Genomic DNA, 20,560 nt, shown 5'->3' on the forward strand with positions numbered 1-20,560 from the left:
GGATTTTAAGTTAGAGCCTTTGCCTTTCCTTTTTGTTGCCAAGAGGGAGAAATTGTTTGGAGCAATGGCTGACGTCATTGCTCTGGTGACAGCACTCAGAAGTGGAAGTGACTTCCTTGTGCCTCAGCCCAGGAAAGGGAGGCACAACTTTTCCCCTCCGCTGAGGGAAGATGGAATAGGGCTGTTGAAGATGATCTCAACAGCAGAAATGGGTAGAGTATGTCATTCTTGTAAGGACACATTGATGGGAATCTGGATTTCCACGAGGGGGAAAATCTGCAATCTACTAAGTAGCCATTGCCACAGTCTGCTGGGAAAACTTCATTCACTTCAGTGGGGCTTGTGCTGGAGAACTGGATTGTGCCCCATTGGCAAGATTGGTTGTCCTGTCCCATTTTGCCAGCTGCAATGACACCTGCATTGACTGCTTCACCCCTCCCACCTCTTGCCAAAATCCATTTAGTTTTCCACTCTGCTACTGTCCAGTTTTGCCAGCAGGACAGAGTATTGGGTGTTCATTATGTGTTCATATTCGCATCAACCCTCCGGAACAAACCAGTTTTTTGTTTCAGCAATTGGCAAGGAGAATTAGCAAGGCCTTTTCTGTTACAACCCCAAAGCTGAGAAGAGAGTTCTCCAGAAAGATACATCATCAGCCCGCATCTCTTCTTGGCCCTCATCGTAATGGGAGGCTCACGGTTCAGTGGTAGAAGCCTAGAGACCTTCGCCATGACAAACATATGCTCTGTCTCTGAGCTATTACCCTTCCCCTTAGTTTGCTGCCTGGACCCAGGAAGGGATTTCTTTTGCACTCCATCCTATTCCTACTATTATCACTGGAGTAGGGCTGTCCCAGCTTGCCTTAGCTATACCTTTTAGTTTTAGTACCCACTGCAGAGTTAAGTTTTATTGTTGCATGTACACCCCCCTTCTGCTTTATGGGGTGTTTTGCCTGCTGCCCCTGCCTGCCTTCCTTCTTCCACACCCCTTCCCTCTTTTTACGCCCTGGAAATAAATGGACTTTATTTGGCGTAGATGCAGCTCCTGCCTCTGAGCTCTGCCCACTTAGTAAGCCGAGCTTTAAACACCCCCTTCACTCTCCTTCTCTTTTTCTGTTAGGTTGACTACACTGTTGCTCGCCGGCCACGGCCTGGCCGACCCGTGAAAAACAGGAGGAGGAAACTGCCCACATAGCACCGCCTGAACCGGAGACCCCCCCCCCCTCGCTCCTAAGCGATCAGAGCTTAGGGCACCTCTGGCTTCTCTCTCTCTCTCCCCTCAACCCCCCCTTAATCTCTGGTGCCCACCCCCTGGACATGGGGCGAGGGGAGGGAAATACCAGCAAGAGGATCGGCTGCTGCTGCTGCTGCTGCTGGGCTCTTTGCGCCTTAGCCGTGAATGTGTTGTAGCTTCACCAGTTGCCTGGGTCCCGAATCTCTCCTAAAAGGGACCCCCGAAAGCACAAGGTGCATCTCTGGTCACAGCATTTGTTTTGGGATGTGGGTGGGTGGGAGCAAAGGCTGGGATGGGAGCAAAAGGAGCACTAGAGCTGGACACACCCATAGCACTTCTTGGAAGCTTTTCTTCTTTCTTTCAATGACCTGACGGGGAGTCCCTTGCCGCTGTGTAGTAGCTGCCCCTTCCCCTGACGCTGGCGAGATTCCCCTCCCTCCCCCCTCGGTTGAATCTCAGAACCTCAGCAGGAGTAGCAAGGGCCGTGTGCTCCAGGAAGAGGACATCCTGGCCCTTTCACTTCCCACCTTACCTCAGACCTGTGTGCGCTTTAGCACCCAGGTGAGAACCAGCTCAGGGTTTTAATACAAGAATCAGTCTCTTTCTCTTTCTCTGCCTTGCCAAAAACACACACAAGATCCTGGCCCCTGTGCTAAAGGTACAAAGCAATAAGGAAAAAGAAGCCACGTTTTTGAAGGGAGGATTCGTTCCCTTCCATACTTCAGCAATTCATTCACTCCCCGCCACCACACTCCCCCCCCCCCCCACCTCCATTGAGAGTGGCCACGAGGCAAAGTCTGGCTGGTGAGTTGGACTTGCTCTTCTCCTTGGCTCTAGTTGGGCTCCTGGGACTGGTAGGGCTTCATGTTCTCACCCCCCCCCCCTTTACACACACAAACGAAAAAGCAACCTTTGCCTACGTATTTTTCTCTCTATATAGAAATCCTCAAAAGAACACTCAGGTCCTTGCCCAGGGAGAGGAGGAGTTTGTGCTCTAACTAGAATTGGCCCAGCTTTGCCCCGACATCTGCTTCCCTGGCCCCCTCCCTGCAAACATACACACTACAGCCTTCATCTCTGAACGACCAAAACGCTCCACGCCCCAAGTACACCCCCCACCTGCCCCCATGTCTGGTTGAGAATCTTGACGGATTATGCAAAAGCACTGTGTAGATACTGTACAGTTCGCGCTGTCTCCCCCTCCCCTGTGCACTTCAAACCAACCAACCAACTTCGGCCTTTGTTTTGTATAAATAAAATTTTTAAAAAGGAATTTGGAGGGGGGGAACTATTTTCCTTTTTCGAGCTTAAATTTTGTTTTGTAAAAAAAAAAACAATTACACAATTGTGAATTGTAGCTTTTCTATGGGAGCGACTTTTAATTTAACAGATGAAAATATTTTGCCGCTTAGATCGAAGTTACTGTTTCTTTACTTGTTTATTTTTTGGGGGTGTGTGTGTGTTTTGTATCAAGTATTAAAATATGTATTTAAAACAAAGTCTTATGGGGTTGGTCTTTTGTCAGCTCAACTCACAGCTCTGGAAGCAGGGTGGTGTGCAGCCCGTATTTTTAAGAGGCTGAAAACACCCTGCCTTAAACGAAGTCAGACCGCTGGATGAGATGGAAATAGGGTGGTGGTCTGTGTGCAAGGGAGAGCCGAAGGAAGGAGGAGCAAGAGAAAAGGAAGTGAAGGTGAAAATGATATGTGCATGCAAGATGCACAATAGGAGAGAAGCTACAGCATGGAAACGGGTGACTTGTGTGCAACAGAGAGTTGAGAACAGGAAGGGGGTTTCAAAAAAAGCAGAGTGCAGGAGGCATGGGAAATGAAAGCAAGTGCATGCAAGGGCCTGAAGAATAGGAAGAGATGGTGGCTTTGTAATTTGGCAGAAGGTGAAAAAGGTGCTTAGTCACTAAGTAGTCCAGTGTGGAAAGAGGCAGATGCAGGAGTTTACCATGGGAGTGGATCGTGTGCAAGGCAGGGGTTGCCTAAAAGGAGGAAGAATCAACATGGGTGTGAAGCTGAAAATGGGCGCAGAGGGGGTGTTGCAGAATAGAAGTGGCTTCAGAAATGGGGTTTGGAAGGTGAAAATTGAGTTTAGTTACGTGAGTTACAAGAGGTGATTTCTGCACATACTGTAGAGGGAAATGAGTAGATTGGGCTCCTCAACCTCATCTAGGAGAAGGAAAACACAGATCCTAAACCTCTGCTGCCTTGCAGGATATCTTTGGGAGAAGAAAAGGCTAAGGAGTAAACCCTACACAAATCTTAAATGGAGTCCCTAAGGCGGCTGGGTGGCTCCTTGTCTGCCTCCTTCCAGCAACTCCTGCAGCCAAGCTGATGCCAAACATATTGCTCTGCTTTCCTTTGGAAAACATCAGGTGGGGGGGGGGCTGGGCAGCCCAGGACCTCCAGACACACTGCCCAGGCTTGTGCCCCAGGGAGGTCACCGTTGGCTTCAGTGCTGGTTTCACCCCTGGCGGCACACTCCCTTGTTTCTCGAGACAGGATGCCAACCACCATACTTGTATGAGGGTGGGAAGGGGAAGCTCCAGGGAGTTAATGTGGGGGTTAGTGAACACAGCAGGCAGGCGGAGGCACAGCTCCTAGTATATTTGCTTATCTCATGATATGTTGGAAGCTGGCTCTTCAGAGGTGATGGATGGGGAAGAAATTCAAACATAATGGAGTGAGTAGCCATGCACTAGTCAGCCACAGCCCAAACAGAGCTTCTGGTATGTGAGTCTTTGAAGCTGTATATCTGTCCTTCATCACACTCTCAGTATTTGCTGTAATAACGAACAGCTTTAGCAGTGACCTCCTAGTCAATGCGACTGCTACCCAGCAGAAATTATTTTGAGCGAGCAGCAGTGAATGAATCCCTCCACCCTGAATGTAATATGTGAAGTGGTGTCACTTCAGTCCTGGGAGTTCAGTGTAGGCTGTGCTATTTCACTATAGGAGAGGAGATTGGAAGAGCTTGTGCAGACTTCCCAAGGGTGAAATGGGACAAGAACTTAAGAAGAGCTCTCTGGATCACACCAAAGGCCCATCTAGCCCTGTTGTCCACAGAGGGCATTAGATGTCTTTGGGAAGCCCAGAACAAGATCAAGAGAGCAACAGACCTCACCTGATGCTTGTCTCCAAGCACCTCATACCCGTTGCCAAAGTTCCTGGACAAGCCAAAAGCCATTGTAAATAGGAGCCACTGACAACCTTCTCCTTCATGAAAAGCACAATCTGGAGACTACAGAAAGACAAGACAAGCACATGCAACCTGTTCCACACACACACACACACACACACACACAAAAAAAACGAAGTACAGAGCACTAAGCATAAGTGTTTAATGACAGTAAATAATTATACAACAATACAATCTGCTTCCATGCCAGGCTGAGAGGTAAGATAATCTTTCCAAGTAGAAGGCTCCAAGCCAAGCAGCAGTGAGTACAACTTCCCAGGTGGATACGCAAAGTTAGTTTCCTCTCTAGCACACCCTCCCTCCAATATGGAATGCAACACTGCCCTCTGCAGTCAGCATCAATTGCCACAGGGGTGCAAAGCATTGCAAGAGGTGGGGGGGGCGCACACACCTGCCCTCTAACAGAGATAAGCACTCAGTCCACCAGCCCTCATCAAGGCTGAGCTCCCACTAAGTGCACACGAGAAAAGGTACAGAGGTAGGGAAGGGACGGAGCAGTTAGTGCTTATTTGGACAGCAGGCAAACCTCAGTGCCTGCCTTTGTAGACTTTGTTAAGGGGATTCACTTGGCAAGCTTCTGCACCCGTGCGTTAATGGTGGCAAAATTGTCCTCCACGGTAGCCAGGTTCTCCTTCATAGTCTTCTGAACCTAGAGAGAGATGGAGGGAGAGAACATGGATAGATGCCAGCCATATGGAGGGCTTGCCTGAGCAGCTGAAGGGAACATGTTCCACCATGGCTACCTACCAGCATGTGAGTCAGACCAATGAATCACCTGGCTCTATTTAGGGCACACAAATGTCGCAAGATGGTTTTCAAAATAGTCCGCATACACTTTGGCTTTCAACCTGCTGCCTCTCAGGGTGGCAATACTCTCTATAGCAGCAACAGGGAAGCTGCAGCCCCCCCAGCTCCCACCAACCCCAGCAAGCATGGCTAAGTGGCCAGGGATGGGGGAAGCAGAAGTCCAACAAGGTCTGGAGGGCCACAGGTCTCACTCCCGCCCTAAAGCAGCCAAGTTGCCATTTTCTAAACGTGTATGGCAGGACAGTTTCCAGCAAAGATGTGCTCCCCAAAACCCACATTCCCAGCATGTTTGCACTCCTGTCCCAGTGACACCTATGCTGGTTTGGCCATGTCCACAGAATGGACAATAGCAGGATCCCGCAGGATGTGCTCTGTGGGGAGCTGGCTTCAGGCACGTTGCACTACAAAGTCTACATCTCAAAGGGATGTGAGGTGTAAAGGGATCTGTGCTATAGGGAGAAGCGGCTGCAGTTTATTCGCAGAAACAGTGGAATATACAGCTGGGTGCTCTCCCCACAACTAGGTGCACCCATGCTATCCGTACTGGCCAGCTTGTAGAGACCCGAGTAGTCCCACAGGCAGTTCCCCAAAGCCCCGAAACCCACCTGTGTCAGCAGAGAAGCGTTGTCCTTCAGTGAATTAGAAATCATCTGTTGGGTAGTGTCTAAATGAGTCAAGAGCTGCCCAAACTGCATGGCTGTAACAGAGAAGAACCAAAAAGTCAGCTTGGGGACAGGAAGGACAGCCACCCAGTTCACTGGGGCAATGGGAGGCCCAAAGTCTCGAATGGTGGAGGGAAGATACAATGCCAACGAAGGAAGAATGGCAGACAAAGTTAAGAGAATATATAGAAATGGCAGGACTGAAAGACAGAAAAAGAGATCAGGATAAAAAAACTATTTGAGGAAGATTAGAAATGTTTTATGGATTATGTAGAGACATAGTGTAAACATATTAAGAAGTTAACAGTAACAGAATAATCGGAAGTCATAATAAAATCTGTTGTGTATGAATCTATTTCTTTTCTTTTCTTTTTGTAATATGTATTGATCTTGGATTGTTTTTGTCGATTGTTTTTTGCAATATAAATTAAGCATAAAAAATGAATAAATTCAGCAGTAAAACATACTGAGATGTGAAGATGAGGAAAATGAGACATAGGGAGAAATTAGAATATGGGGGGGGGGGAGTAATAAAATGCACAGTAGAAGGAGGGGAAGGGGAGTAAATATCAATTGTGTATTTCTTTTATTTGAAATGTTATTGTTTCAAGTGTAAAAAAAAATTAGAAAAAAATGACTATGACAAAATAAATAAACAAAAATGGGAGGCCCAAAGGCTGAGTTAGAGAATGCCCCTGCCTGGCTCAGAGGCTCACCTTGTTCATGCAACTGCCGCACAGCAACCAGGCGCTGCACCACCTCAGGGAGGGAGCTGGCCAGAGGGCTCCAGCGCTGCACAGTGTCATAGAGTTGATGCACCTGTATGGGGGGGGGGGCAGAAAGTTATCGGGAAGGGGGGGGAGTCCAAGTGGGAACCTGGTCTTCAACTTTAGGCCAATCATCTTCCTCCATCACCATCCCCCCAAAAAACTTCCCATGTGTTCATGAACACATACATATACTGACGACAAAATGTACTCTAGTTTTGCTCACAATCTCATTGCTTGGCTGCCAAAAGCAGAAGTCTGTCAACAAAGGGCCAGCGCACAAAGCATGTTGCATTCGTCCCTTGGTGACTACAGCATCAAATGCTGACTTGCTCAGGTGAATGAGCCAGCAGAGTTCTGAACACCAGACAAAATGTTCACATCACAAAATGCGGTGCTGAGGTCCTGCTCACAAGCTTCTTGTAGGGAGCTGGCTGTCGAATATGAGAACAAGATGCTGCACTAGATGGGCCTTTGGCCTGATCCAGCACAGCTCTTAACGGTATGTTCTTATGCTCTATAGTGGAGCCCAGCTCACACAATAAAACAGGCAGACATCACATGTTGAGTGATCAGATGATGCACACACATGTGAAAAAAGACATAGGCTGTGTGGTAAGCCATTCCCAAATGCCACCCCCTTTTCTTTATTCAGGATTTTCTAGGGCACAGAAGAGCTGCAGTCTCTAATTTACCAGGGTGTTGTGTTTGTGTGTGAATCACCAAGACACAGCCTGGCAGGGAATCTATCCCATTGGCTTGTTCAGAACATCCACAACTGAAAAGTTGGCAGAAGCCTTATGAACCCACAAGGAAAACAGTGCTCTTTGCCACCAGGATCAGGAAATCACACTGACCTGATCGGTAATAGCAGGCCAGTGCTGCCCTTACTACTGCTACTACTTTTATTATTTATACCTCACTCATCAGGCTGGGTTTCCCTAGCCACTCTGGCCGGCTTACAACATATATAAATCATAGTAAAATATCAAACATTAAAAACATCCTGATACAGGGCTGCCTTCAGATGCTTTCTAAATGTTACGTAGTTCTTTACCTCCTTGACATCTGAAGGCGCCACTACCGAGAAGGCCCTCTGCCTGGTTCCCTGTAACTTCACTTCTTGCAGTGAGGGAACCAGCAGAAGACCCTCAGAGGAAGACCTCAGTGTCTGGGCTGAGCGATGGGGGTGGAGATGCTCCTTCAGGTATACTGGGCAGAGTCAATCAACAAGATTGGGACCCCAGACCATTAGGTCCAGTCGTGGCTAACTCTGGGGTTGCGGTGCTCATCTCGCTTTATTGGCAGAGGAAGCTGGCGTACAGCTTCCGGGTCATGTGGCCAGCATGATTAAGCCGCTTCTGGCAAACCAGAGCAGCGCACAGAAACGCCGTTTACCTTCCCGCTGGAGTGGTACCTCTTTATCTACTTGCACTTTGAGGTGCTTTCGAACTGTTAGCTTGGCAGGAGCAGGGACCGAGCAATGGGAGCTCACCCCGTCGTGGGGATTCGAACCGCTGACCTTCTGATCGGCAAGTCCTAGGCTCTGTGGTTTAACCCACAGCGCCACCTGCGTCCCTAATCAACAAGATGCTTTCATACAAATACAGAAAGTGGAACTGTGGGTTTTATCGTTTGCCCAGTTACAGAGAGAAAACACATCTGACCTTGCTTTGGGTGTCTGCATCCTCCACCGTGGCCTTGTGCTTGGCAATCTCATTCACTTTTCCCAAGACGCTCTAGGAATGAAGAACTGCCATTAGGAAAGCTAGACCCTGCCAGAAATTTCAAAATCACTTAGTCCTTTCCACATGCCCTAAATGCTGCGGCTGAAAAAGACTCACCTGTAGCCTTGCCTCCACCTGGTCCAGGGTTGCTACGTCCAAGGAGCTGACTTTGGCCTGCAGGATCTCTACAGTTTGCTATGGATAGGATGTGACATGGGGAAAGCGTTTTAGAGAGAAAAATACCACACGCCCGTAGGCAAAACTTTAGCTGGCTAACTCAAATCAGTGTGTGGAATTAGTCCCGGCCCTCAGGCTGGCCTTTCCTACCATTGGTTCTTCCTGCCCAGGTGACATTTGTCCCAGCCAGATCCAGTGAGACACCCCCCCCCCCCCGAATATCGTCAGCTCTTTGAGGTAATACATGGGATACGTCTATGCTGCAATTGTACAGGAACAACAACCAACCACCAGTGGAACACAACCTTGGATGGAAATTTCAGCTACTCAAGAATCTTATATTTTTTCTTAAAGACAGCATATTTCTAGTTTTCACTGTTGTGAATATATGCTTCATACTGCATGAATAATGCAAATTGGAATCTCAGGTACCAAAGGCGTAGTTTAAATAGGTTTTCGATGGTGCTGTGTTGTGTGTGTGTGTGTGTGTGTGTGTGTGTGTGTGTGTGTTTGAGAGAAATTTCAGCAACCTGCACAGCTCCTCGGCCTTCTTGAAGACTAGCAAAACCAGAATAAATGATGTAAAATAGTTTTTTAAGACAGAATTCTGCAAAATATGAGAAATATTTAGTAAATTTGCAAATATTGTTTAGGTTGCAAAATTTCAGTTTTACTTGGCACAGATTACCTCAGCTCAGTAGTCAAAAATAAAGAAAAGGAATTTAATCCACAGAGACATAGAACATCTTGTCTAGAACAGGGGTAGGCAACCTAAGGCCCGGGGGCCAGATCCGGCCCAAGCGCCTTCTAAATCCAGCCTGTGAATCAGCGTGTTTTTACATGAGTAGAATGTGTCCTTTTATTTAAAATGCATCTCTTGGTTATTTGTGGGGCATAGGAATTTGTTCATCCCCCCCCCCAAAAAAAAATAGTCCGGCCCACCACATGGTCTGAGGGACGGTGGACCAGCCCACGGCTGAAAAAGGTTGCCGACCCCTTGTCTAGAACATCTTATAGAGTGAGGTGCAAACTTATTTCCCTTAATCCTGGCCTAGAAGCTATTTTTCCCAACGTTTCAGCATAGTATCTCATTCCTTTCCATTTACAAACAAATGTGCTTTGCACATGTACACATGTACACACACACACACTTTGCACAGCACTCATCAAGCCCAACCTGGCCTCCCAACAGCTACAGGATAAATTAAGAGACAACCCTCATGCCCAATCTTTAAAAGCAAACATCCCCTTTAATTCCTTTCCAATCCCAAAAGGCACAGGCCACTTACAAACTTCAGCCAACAGCTTACCATAAGACTAGTTCCTTGCAGTCCGACAGACAGAGGATTCTAGAGAGAGAAAATACCGGGGGGGGGGGGGGGTTTGATTAAGATACTGCTGGCCAGCCTTTGGCAAGCATGGCACAAGCCAGTCTGCAGTGTGAGGCAGTGCCACTGCATCACACTCAACAATAGCCACGTAGTTCCTGCACTCTGGGCTGGAGCTGCTTCTAGTCCAGCAAGAGTCTGACTCTATGGCACGGCCAGGGCATTCTGCTCTTGCCCAGGAGTGCTACAAAGTCAGCTGCCTATGCCACTTGTGGATTTTCAGCCACAGGCTGGCCATGTATAATTTAATTCATTCAGGCCCTGTAACCAGCTCCAGGCATTACACCTCCTGGACAATTTTACAGCACGCCTATAGAGCCAAAGTAGATGCTGCCCTAAATGCATCACTGGAGAAAATCTCAGGAGCTGCTAACAAATGAGGCCATGGAATTCATCACAAAATCTAGCCTGCTGTTACACCTGTTCCCATTACCCCTTAAGGAGCCTGCCAAGTCAGGCATTGGTCCATCTACCTCAATAGTGTCTACGCTGACTGGCAGGAGCACTCCAGGACTTCAGACCAAAGTATCTCTCAGGCCTACCTGGGGATACTGGGTATTGAACTGGGATCTTCTGCATGCAAAGCAGACGCTCTACCACTGGGCTACGGCCTCTTCCCCCTTGTCCCCATAACCTTCTCCGTGGACCCAGGGCTTCCACTGCCTTCATGCCTCACCTGGACATCCTGCTCACAGCGAACCGTTGCTTCCAGCTCAGCCAACCGCTTCTCCAATTCCGCAATCTGGAAAGACCAGAGGGAGCAAATGAAGATGCGTTGTGCTCCTCTCCCTCCAGAGAAGCCTCCTTGAATTGCAGGGCAAAGCACTTCTTAAATTCCCCCTTGACCCAGATGTGTCATTTTCAGGTGCCATTAAGGGCAATTTGACCTATGGGGTAAAACATGCCAGGAAATTGCCCTTCACAAGCCCCAGTGAAGTGATCAAGACCTGTGCAGGACCATAACACCTTGACTATATTCACTTTCATGGGGTTTGCAGAGGAAAACTTCCTGGATGGATTGGACTGGGTGGTAGGTGTACGTGCCTATTTAGATTTCATACCTCAAGGCACACAAAAAATGGCTCAAGGAATCTAAAGCCAGGTGAAAAATCCAGAAGTTGGAAAGCTTGAAAGTTTGTCCAGAATGAGATTATATTACCTACTGTATATGACTATGACAGAAATACACATCAATCATTTCAAATCAGCCACAAAGGTTCCCCCCTCCCAAAAAGGTTCCCCCCCTCCCACTGAGACTGACACTCCACTACAACTTCATTTCTTTCACCTAGAGGTTGCCAACCTTCTTGGGCACATTTTGAAGTTTGAGAAGGTGTCAGGGGCACCATCACAAAATGACTAATGTGTTGTGTGTGGCATAATCCGAAACTGGGAAAATAAGAGAAAGGAATCCAAAATGAAGTGGGCATGCCATCCCACCCCCACCAATGGGGGGACACACCTGCTTCAGCCACCACTGCATTTGCTTACAGAGAGAAGAACAGATGGGAGGGATGGGTGTCTGATCCTGGCATCCAATGAGATATTTGGGATGCTTAAGGAAGAGAGTATTCCGCAGTCCTCCAGCAAAATGAAAAATCTTATCTGGATTTCTGCATCCCTGTGTCCCTTCCTCATCTGCTCAACGCAAACAAGACTTTGCCTATCACTCCCTCCACTTCTTTTGAGCTCCTTCCTAGCCATTTTAACAATGGTATTTTTGTGTTGCCTAGAATGGACGGCCAAAAAGCAGGGTACAAATATGATTAATGACACCTTTTCCAACCACCACTTCAACCCCAGCGTGAAGTAACTGGACCTGAAGGAGGCTGGAACCTACAGCCAGATCTTTCTTTTCAACAGTCCCAACAGGGTTGCAATCCACATTCTGGGGAACCCTGAGCCCAGACTGTATAGAATATTACCAGGAAGACATTATCACTGTTTCCCACTCCTGCCTTCCTAAGCTTTCATGACTGTAGAATAAGTAAGTCAATAACCCCATTAACTCTAAAGCACTCAGAATGAAGTCACAGAGACTGCTGGGTGATGCAGATGTTAAAGGATTACTGAGAAAGTGTGGGGAAAGCAAAGGAGCCAAAATAAGCTTCATTACTCTATGATGTTCTATTCTGCTATGGGGTGAGAAAGGCTCAAACTTTGTGTGCAGTGGGGAGGGAAGGAGAAGATTCACAAAAATGATTTATGCTTGAAGATCTCCATGAGCCCCGTATATACATGCTGTGCGTGGGACAGGGAAGCAGCTTAGGAAAAAGGCTCTGCATTCTGGAAATTCCTTTCTTCAGTATCAAATACATGAGCTTCATACAGATGCACAAGCCAAGTTGATGTATGTCCTAAGTTCCAGGGCAAGGGAACTATTCCTAGACTGATGCTCCCAGTCTCCAGCAGCACCCTAGCTCTCTTCAAGTGAAGACACATATGGACACAAAAATGCTCTGGAGCTTTGGCTCCTTGTGATGTCACAAGTATTAACCAACCAGCGCTGTGCACAATAGGCCTTTCCCCACTCAAATCAAGCACCCCATAAAGCAGCAGAATGCTCTCCTGCCCCCAGAGCTGAGCTTGGAGAGAGAAAGGCACTGCTGAATTGCATACAATGAAGGCACTGCTAAAGCACCTCGCTGCTGTACAAATGTAGCATCAGCTCATCATCCTAGCTATTTCCTTATAAGTCCCAGAGGGGTCTCAAAGATCAAATACTCCAGTTCTTACCTTGGCAGCCTGAGAGAATTTGTCCTGCTCAGGCCGGGAGTGCAGTTCATAAGTCACCATGTTTCCTGGGCCAGCCGCAGTTTTCGCTGGGCTCTTCCCACTTGCAGGGGGCACCTTAGTGCTCTTGGCTGTTTCCAGTTGAATGAGCAAACGCCTGACAAGTTGAAGAGGCCACAAATGTTTAGCGGGCACATGGTTAGGTCCCCACTGACTACACTGGCTATAACAGCTACCGCCTGCTGCAATGGATTTTGGATCAGAGATTGGAATAATGAGGGGCATGAGCATAATTAGAAGGGATAGGGAAATTTTTCTCCTCTGTATGCTTGCAGCCGATGTCAGTTGGGAAATGGTCCATGTTTAGAAATTTACTTTGAACACGGTATACAGCAACTGGGCAACTAATCAAATCTAAAATGGTTGTAATCAACTTTTTCAGATGACCATCCCTAGAAAGCACATATATTTCTGCACGTAGCTCTTCAGGCATGCTAAAATTAGTATGTTAACCATTTCCCCTGCTTATATTTTCTTCTTAAAATCTAAATAATGGAAAGGGAAAGGTATGCTATTGTGCTGCCATGTATTTAAATATTTAGAAGTATTCCAATAAAAATAATTTCCAGGTAAATCTTTGAAAATAGCATTTAAACCACACTAAGTGCACTTTATTGATTTCCTTCCCTACAGGAAATTTATACAGACTGCAAAACTAACAAGACTAAAAAAGATGTTTTACTAAAAGAAAAGTCAAAAAAGCATATTGCATCTGATCCCCATCAATTTAGAACCAGTGGGAAATTCTCCAGACAATTTCCCCCAGCTCACACCCAAAGAATCACAACTCTCTTTGATGGTCTGCATTATGCAAGTTTATCTATGGGTATAATCTACTCCCTTAAAGCAAGGGTAGGTTGCCTTGTGGTTGTTGTGGGACTCCAGCAGCCCCAGTCAGCCTGGTCAATGGTTAGGAGATGATGGGCCAACTCAACTCTCCACCCTTGCCTTAAGGGGATGACCTGATAGCTCCATGGCCCCATCCAGAATGCGGCAGCTAGACTGGTGACTGGGTGCGGCCGCCGAGACCATATAACACCGGTCTTGAAAGACCTACATTGGCTCCCAGTAAGTTTCCGAGCACAATTCAAAGTGTTGGTGCTGACCTTTAAAGCCCTAAACGGCCTTGGTCCAGTATATCTGAAGGAGCGTCTCCACCCCCATCGTTCTGCCCGGACACTGAGGTCCAGCTCCGAGGGCCTTCTGGCGGTTCCCTCACTACGAGAGGTCAAGTTACAGGGAACCAGGCAGAGGGCCTTTTCGGTAGTGGCACCCGCCCTGTGGAACGCCCTCCCATCAGATGTCAAAGCGATAAACAACTACCTGACATTCAGAAGACATCTGAAGGCAGCCCTGTTCAGGGAAGTTTTTAATATGTGACATTTTAGTGTATTTTTTTATCTTTGTTGGAAGCCGCCCAGAGTGGCTGGGGAAACCCAGCCAGATGGGCGGGGTACAAATAATAAATTATTATTATTATTATTATTATTATTATCCAGTCCTATGATCCCATCACAATCTCAGCACTCCTGCTAAATGCAGACAATGTGCTCCACAGAGAGATGTACAACTGATCTCAAGCTTGCCCTGAAGTTGACACTCTTGGCCTTGCATGGCCTACTCTGAGGTGCAGAGCAGTGTTAAAAACTGAGATATGAAAGCTAAGAGCTAAATGGCCCCTTAAACCTAGGTTATGGGCACAGCAACGGAATGTCTGGGTATGCTTTTTTATAAGAATACAAAGCTGAAAATGAATGAACTGCAGCTAAAACATTATGTCCACTTTTCACATGGTCCCCTGCCCACCCCTGTAATATTCTTGAGTGGGTCTCTTCTCCAGTCAGAGAGTAGCTGGAAGTGGGGAGGCAGAAAATATCCCCCTTTCCTTCCACTCTGCAGTTTTAATATGAAATCTTAGGCGCAGTACTGTGCCCAGAGCTCAGACACTGCTCACACTAATTAAATCCCCTGTTGCAAAATGTGCCTAAGAACAATGTGAATTTCGAACACTGGTGCAGAGGGCCTGACCACAGTAGTCAAGGGTGAAGGGCAGGTTCAGATGGACTCTTATGAAGACATGTTTTTCCAGGGCTAAGCAGCTTGTGGGACTAAGCCCTGGGGAACTGCAGTGCTGACTCCACCGTGACTTACTTGGCTAGAGCACCATCAGGATCTGTTAAGTTGATGGCTGCATCTGGCCCCAGCAGTTTCTCCAGGTGGGTGGAGACAAGTTGTTGTTTCAGGCTGGCCACCTGCTTAGCAAGGGCAACTGGTGTCAGTTTCTCCTCGGCAGCCGACTCCTTCGCGGAGCTCTGTGGAAGAAGGGATAGAAGCTTTGAAAGCCTGGCATTCAGTAACTGTTTGGGGCACGGTCCTCTCTGACCCTGGGCTGCTCGCCCTTGTACTGATACTAACCACAGCAGTAAAGCACATAGTCTCAAGGCAAGGACAACTTATTGGATAACAAAGGCCTTCATTTTGCATTTGGGCCCAAGGACTAGACCAAGAAGATGGGTGGGTCCAAATCAATAGGGCCCACAGAGGAGCTGCAAGGGGACCAGAAGGAAACAAGACCCCCTTGATCTTACCTTGATCTTCTCTACTTCGGCAGTCAGCTCCTGAACTTCATGCAGCAGACGCTGGTATTTCTGCTGGGGGGTCTCCTTCACACCAAGGCCTTCCCCTAGCTTAAAAATGAAATAAGATTCTCAGGTCAACAGCAACACCAGAATTTTTGGGAGTAGCACAATTCCATCTCACCCCATCTCCTGTTGCAAGGCTGGCTCTAGGAAGGGCCATTCTCAATTCTTTCTGTGAGAGAGTTCTTATATATATATAGTCTAGATCAGCAATGAGAAGTCTTTTTCAACCTGAGGGTCACCTTCCCATCTGGGCAACTTCCCAGAGGTGACACGTTAGTGGCTGATGGGGCCAGAGGCAGAAGTGAGCAGGCCAATTAATGGGAAGTTCAAGAATGCCATGAATTCCTGCCACGGGCTGGTCATCCATGGCAATGGCTAACCTGAGGAAGGCTTGCCTCCTAGCAGATTTGGACTACAAGCCTATCCTGGCCCTGGGCCCTTGGGAAAATAGGTAGTGGATATAGAGGAAGCTGAAGCCCTATTTAAGGCTCAGTCTGGGCTTGCCGCTTGTTGAAGCAACATCCAAACCTGCCATGTGTAACTTCCATCCCAGGCTCCAGTTGGAGCTACTGAGAGTTCTCCCTGCCTTGCTTGTTGGTGAAGCTTGACCTTGCTTATATGAACTGACCCTTCTATCTGAACTTGCCTTGCTGGATCCTGGGCCTTGGCTAGACTTGACTCTTCTTCTTGGATTCTGAACTAATACTGGTGCCACGTGACCTCCTGCCCTGACTGTGTGCCTAGCACACGCCTCTACTCAAGGCTACAATCTCATTCTCCAGCTGAGATACAGCTTGGTACAGAGCAAAGGTTTTCCTTTCGGTCTACAGTTCATCTGAGTTAGTTACTTACCATTTCATAGTCTCCAGACTCATAGCCAGTTCTCTTGGTTTTGCTAATACGATCAGAGAAATCTAGAAATCAAAAGGGGGGGAAATCTTTCTGTACTTTTAAACTGAACAGCCTCAAGTTTCATGTTTTCCATTAAAATTAAGTTACAGGATTCACAATTGGAGCTAGTAGTTCTTTGATCAGCAGCTCATATTTGTAGAACAGCCTTTTGACTTTTCTACCAACTTCTCACAGACTTCATACCAGGGCCAAGACAGGCCTGGCTGCACAACTGTGCCTTCAAGTTTTAGGAAGATTATAAGAAGCTTTCTTATACCAAGGTAGGCCTGTACTATATGGTCTATACTGTTTGGTAGTGGCTCTCTGGGTTTTCAGACATGGCACATCACCAGCCTTACTCAGAGATGTCAGGAATTGAATCTGGGACCTTCTGCATGGAAAGCAAGGGCTTGGCTACTGAGCTTGATCCATCATCTGTAAGGACCAGTGCTCAAAACTGCAAAAGAAACCCTGTTGCTTCCTCTGGTTCAGAACAAACCTGAAGATCTCCATTCAAGGGCACGCTAACATCTTGTACGTCCAACACACACACACACACACACACACACACACACACACTGAAAAATAGTCATGCATGTATTGTGCTGCAACTCACACCTGCAGGCAATGAGACAAATGACTGGCAGACATAAGCTAAACTAGGAATAAGTTATTTGAAATGTTCAGTATGTATATAACCTTATTATTGTAAATTAGTAAGGCATTTTAAACAAGGATCCTTGGGTTCTTTGAAGATTGCTTTGAATGTTTTTCTTTGGTACATTTTCTAGTCCGGATCTACTGCTCCACCACCACCCTGGACACATACTCAGGAAAGGGCCTATGGAGAAACACTGACCTAGTCCTTTAGTGCCCACTCGCTTGTCCTTAAATTTGTCATAAGCCGCATTGGGGTTGACTATGATATGTTCCACACTGGTGCTAGTTAGCTCCTCCTGTGTAGAGAGAAAAACAAACAAATATCAGAGCACCCAGCCTTATTTTTCTCCACCTCCCCAAACCACCCTCCCAACCGCAGCCAACAGATTCCAAGCAATCTTCACAAGGGCCAAGCAGAACAGAGGAGATGCTCTGTTAGCAAACCTGACACTCTTGGTAGTCCCAGCAGGCATAATGTTGAAGCACTACTGCAGTGCTTAGTCCACAGAAACCACTAATGGTGCTGAGAAGCAAGGAGAGCTATTCCCCCCACTGGCTGGAAAGGAATAACTTGGGTCAAACAGGAACTTCTCTCCCCTTGGGTCAGATTTGAAGTACAATGGTACCTTGGTTCTCAAACTTAATCAGTTCGACTCCCAAAACCGTTCGAAAACCACGGTGTGGCTTCCAATTGGCTGCAAGAGCTTCCTGCACTCAAGCGGAAGCTGCGTCAGACGTCTGGCTTCCAAAAAACGTTCGCACACCAGAACACTTACTTCCAGGTGTGCGGCATTCAGGAGCTGATTTGTTCGACAACTAAGCCGTTTGAGAACCAAGGTACCACTGTAGTCAGTTGGAAAAGGGTTGTTTCCCCCTATAGCACACGGCAGAGCTCATTTGCTCTAGTCCCCTGAAACAAGCTGCTCTGCAATCAATTGTGGTACACTGCTCCAGTGCATCAGTAAGAACCTGTAAGGAATCTTGGAAGGATTTATGCAAGCAGAATTTGGTCTTTAGTGATGGGATTACATTGGCTGGCTCTCTGGGCCCTTCCAGTCCTGCAGACAGTCATGGATCTGAATAGGGATGGCCAAATGGGCAGACCAGCAAAGAGCATGAGTGACCAGTGCATCTCATGTACATCTGACTGGCCACTGGGCGAACAAGATGGCGGACTAGACGGGTGTTTGGCCTGATCCAGCAGGCCTCTTATGTACAAAAAAAACCTGACCAAGAGATACTGGTTTGCATCTTCATTCAGACGCTAAGCTCTTTCAAATATTGGCTTTGAATATGCCTTGGGCTGCAAACATGGGCTGGAACAGCCTAGAGCAGTCCTCACCAACCTGGTGCCCTACAGATGTTTGGGGTTACAACACCCATCAGTCCCAGCCAGCACAAAGGCTGCTCTAGGGAAGCCAAGAGAACTACCACTGTTTCACTTTGGCTACGTCCACACAGCTATCTAACAAAGCCTGTTTTGGCTCCTGAGTTGTTCTGAAACATGGAGCAAAGAAGATGAGTACTGTTTGAGGTAGGGTTGGGTGAGGCAGCACTTCTGCTTCTGAACTGTTCATTCTTGTGAACTTTTTATCAAAGGAATGAACACACATGAGCCACTCAAAAAAGAGAAGATGTAGACCGTCTGCCTGATGTGCAGGTTGGGTGGTGCAAGCTGACATACCACCTAGACCCAGGAAAACTCAGCCATGTGACTCTCTGGTTCAGAGCATGGAGGTCTGCAAAACACAATGCAAAGCTGCTGGGTTCTCTCTGTAGGTGAAAGACCTGCTGGGATTGCCTGTGGAGAACTACATCTGCCTTCTTCACCCTTAACAGACAAGGATAACATGGTATGCTAAAATCAAGTACTGGTGGGCACCTCCCCATACGCAAAAACATCCATATAACATAAGGCAGAGGAATGCCCCGAAGGATGGAGACAAGAGTGCGTTATGAAAAGGCTGCTGTTACATGGCCAGGCAGATATTGATCTGGTAAAGCTGAGTGTTCATTTAAAACAGGAGTGGGAAGGGTTAAAAAGGGGATTATATTAATAAGACTAACAAACCATCTGGCCTTTCTGGAGGGATTATGTGACAGCCCCTACCCCTTTTTCAAAACAGGGGGGGGAAATCAGCAAGGAAGGGGGTGGAATTCAGACAATATCCAAGTATATTTTGTTTTCCAATAACAGGTCTCACAGCTCCCTGGGTGAAGTGGCTATCAAATGCCAGCCAAAGCAGCATTTCCATTTTCTTCCTGTGAAGGAGATGTGCGAGAGCCAATTCCAGCAATCAACATACAGGAAATCAGGAAACTGGTTCAAATAAGAATTTAATTAAAGTGCAGGGAGGAGGAGGAGGCTGGTTAATTACCCACAGAATTTCCATTACATTTAATTGCATTAGATCCCACTCCAGGTGAAAAAGTGACATGCAGGTTCCAGAGGTATGCAGGATTACAAGAGAGCAGCACTTTGCAGAACATTCACATGCCTGATCTAGGCTGCTGCAAATGTAACCAACCCAGGGGTGATAAAAATACAGGTTTATTAGTCATGACAGCTTAATATTACCTCCGGTATCAGAAAGGCTGTCTGCCTCTTAATACCAGCAGCTGAGGACCCTGAATGGGAGGGGGCTTGTGTACTCAGGCCTAGCTTGTGGGCATACATATACATGTATACATGTATACATGTATATACATATACATGCGGGAGGTAGTGGAGGACAGAGGTGCCTGGCGTGCTCTGGTCCATGGGGTCACGAAGAGTCGGACACGACTAAACGACTAAACAACAACATACATATACATGTACATGCACATACACTGCCCTTCACCCGAGGATCACAGGGCGGTTTACAATATAAAAACACAAAATACGTAGCATAACAATAAACCAAACAATAATTACTCCCCTGCCCAGTTTAAAAGGCACAAGATTGTTTAATTAGCTAAAGCCCTGGAAGAAGAGGAATGTTTCCATCTGGCAGCTAAAGATATGTAACGGAAGGTCCCAGGTGAGAGCATTCCACAAGCAGGTAGTGATGACAGGAAAGGCCCTGTTCTCATGCTGCCACGCCCTGGACTTCTTGTGGATTGGACACACAAAGAAGGGCCTCAGGTGATGACTGCAGGGCTTGGGTCAGTTCATATGGGGAGAGGTGGACCTTGGTGTATCATAGGCCTCTGGTTAGCCCCTATGGAAAACAGGATGCTGGACTACGTGGGCCTCTGGCTGGTCCAGCAGGGGCTCTTCTTAAGTTCTGACACCTGAGATGGTTCCACTGAAAGGATTTTAAGGCTGTCTTTGTGTCCTGCCACAGCCTCTCCTAAACCAAAGGAGTTCTGCAAAGGAGCAAGCTGAGCATAGCAGAAACACCAGGTGGGGCTAGCTTTACATGGTGGCTTTGCTACTTCAGAGCTTCCAATCAACACTGACAATGGTTTTTCTGCAGTGCTTGCAATTCAGGCTGTGACAGAATCCAGAAGGGTTACTTGCCAAAAGGCACAGGGGTTTTAAGGTGGAACCTGGCAGAACCAAGAGCGATCCAAACTAGAAGCAGCTTGAGTACAAGGAGACCTGAGGCCTGAGGGAAGCAG

The 20,560-nt window shown here is 47.2% G+C and overlaps 2 protein-coding genes across 2 annotated transcripts in view; one reads left to right on the forward strand and one right to left on the reverse strand.

Moving 5' to 3' along the window:
- Window positions 1-2,732, forward strand: part of MBD6 (methyl-CpG binding domain protein 6) — a 34,337-nt gene extending 31,605 nt beyond the window's left edge. Inside the window, exon 13 of the mRNA XM_028721304.2 lies at window positions 1,120-2,732. Within this exon, the coding sequence (XP_028577137.2) occupies window positions 1,120-1,194 (75 nt within the window). The 3' untranslated portion in view covers window positions 1,195-2,732. The remainder of the gene's footprint in view (window positions 1-1,119) is intronic.
- A 1,836-nt stretch (window positions 2,733-4,568) lies between these two features.
- Window positions 4,569-20,560, reverse strand: part of DCTN2 (dynactin subunit 2) — a 40,601-nt gene continuing 24,609 nt past the window's right edge. The window contains exons 3-14 of the mRNA XM_028721308.2: window positions 17,154-17,250; window positions 16,256-16,317; window positions 15,350-15,448; window positions 14,913-15,073; window positions 12,705-12,858; window positions 10,645-10,710; window positions 9,891-9,929; window positions 8,521-8,598; window positions 8,344-8,415; window positions 6,626-6,728; window positions 5,853-5,944; window positions 4,569-5,089 (exon numbers count right to left, since the gene is read on the reverse strand). Of these exons, the coding sequence (XP_028577141.2) occupies window positions 5,003-5,089; window positions 5,853-5,944; window positions 6,626-6,728; window positions 8,344-8,415; window positions 8,521-8,598; window positions 9,891-9,929; window positions 10,645-10,710; window positions 12,705-12,858; window positions 14,913-15,073; window positions 15,350-15,448; window positions 16,256-16,317; window positions 17,154-17,250 (1,110 nt within the window). The 3' untranslated portion in view covers window positions 4,569-5,002. The remainder of the gene's footprint in view (window positions 5,090-5,852; window positions 5,945-6,625; window positions 6,729-8,343; window positions 8,416-8,520; window positions 8,599-9,890; window positions 9,930-10,644; window positions 10,711-12,704; window positions 12,859-14,912; window positions 15,074-15,349; window positions 15,449-16,255; window positions 16,318-17,153; window positions 17,251-20,560) is intronic.

This window comes from Podarcis muralis, chromosome 2, assembly GCF_964188315.1.
Source record: "Podarcis muralis chromosome 2, rPodMur119.hap1.1, whole genome shotgun sequence".
In the NCBI taxonomy this organism is placed as follows: Eukaryota; Metazoa; Chordata; class Lepidosauria; order Squamata; family Lacertidae; genus Podarcis; species Podarcis muralis.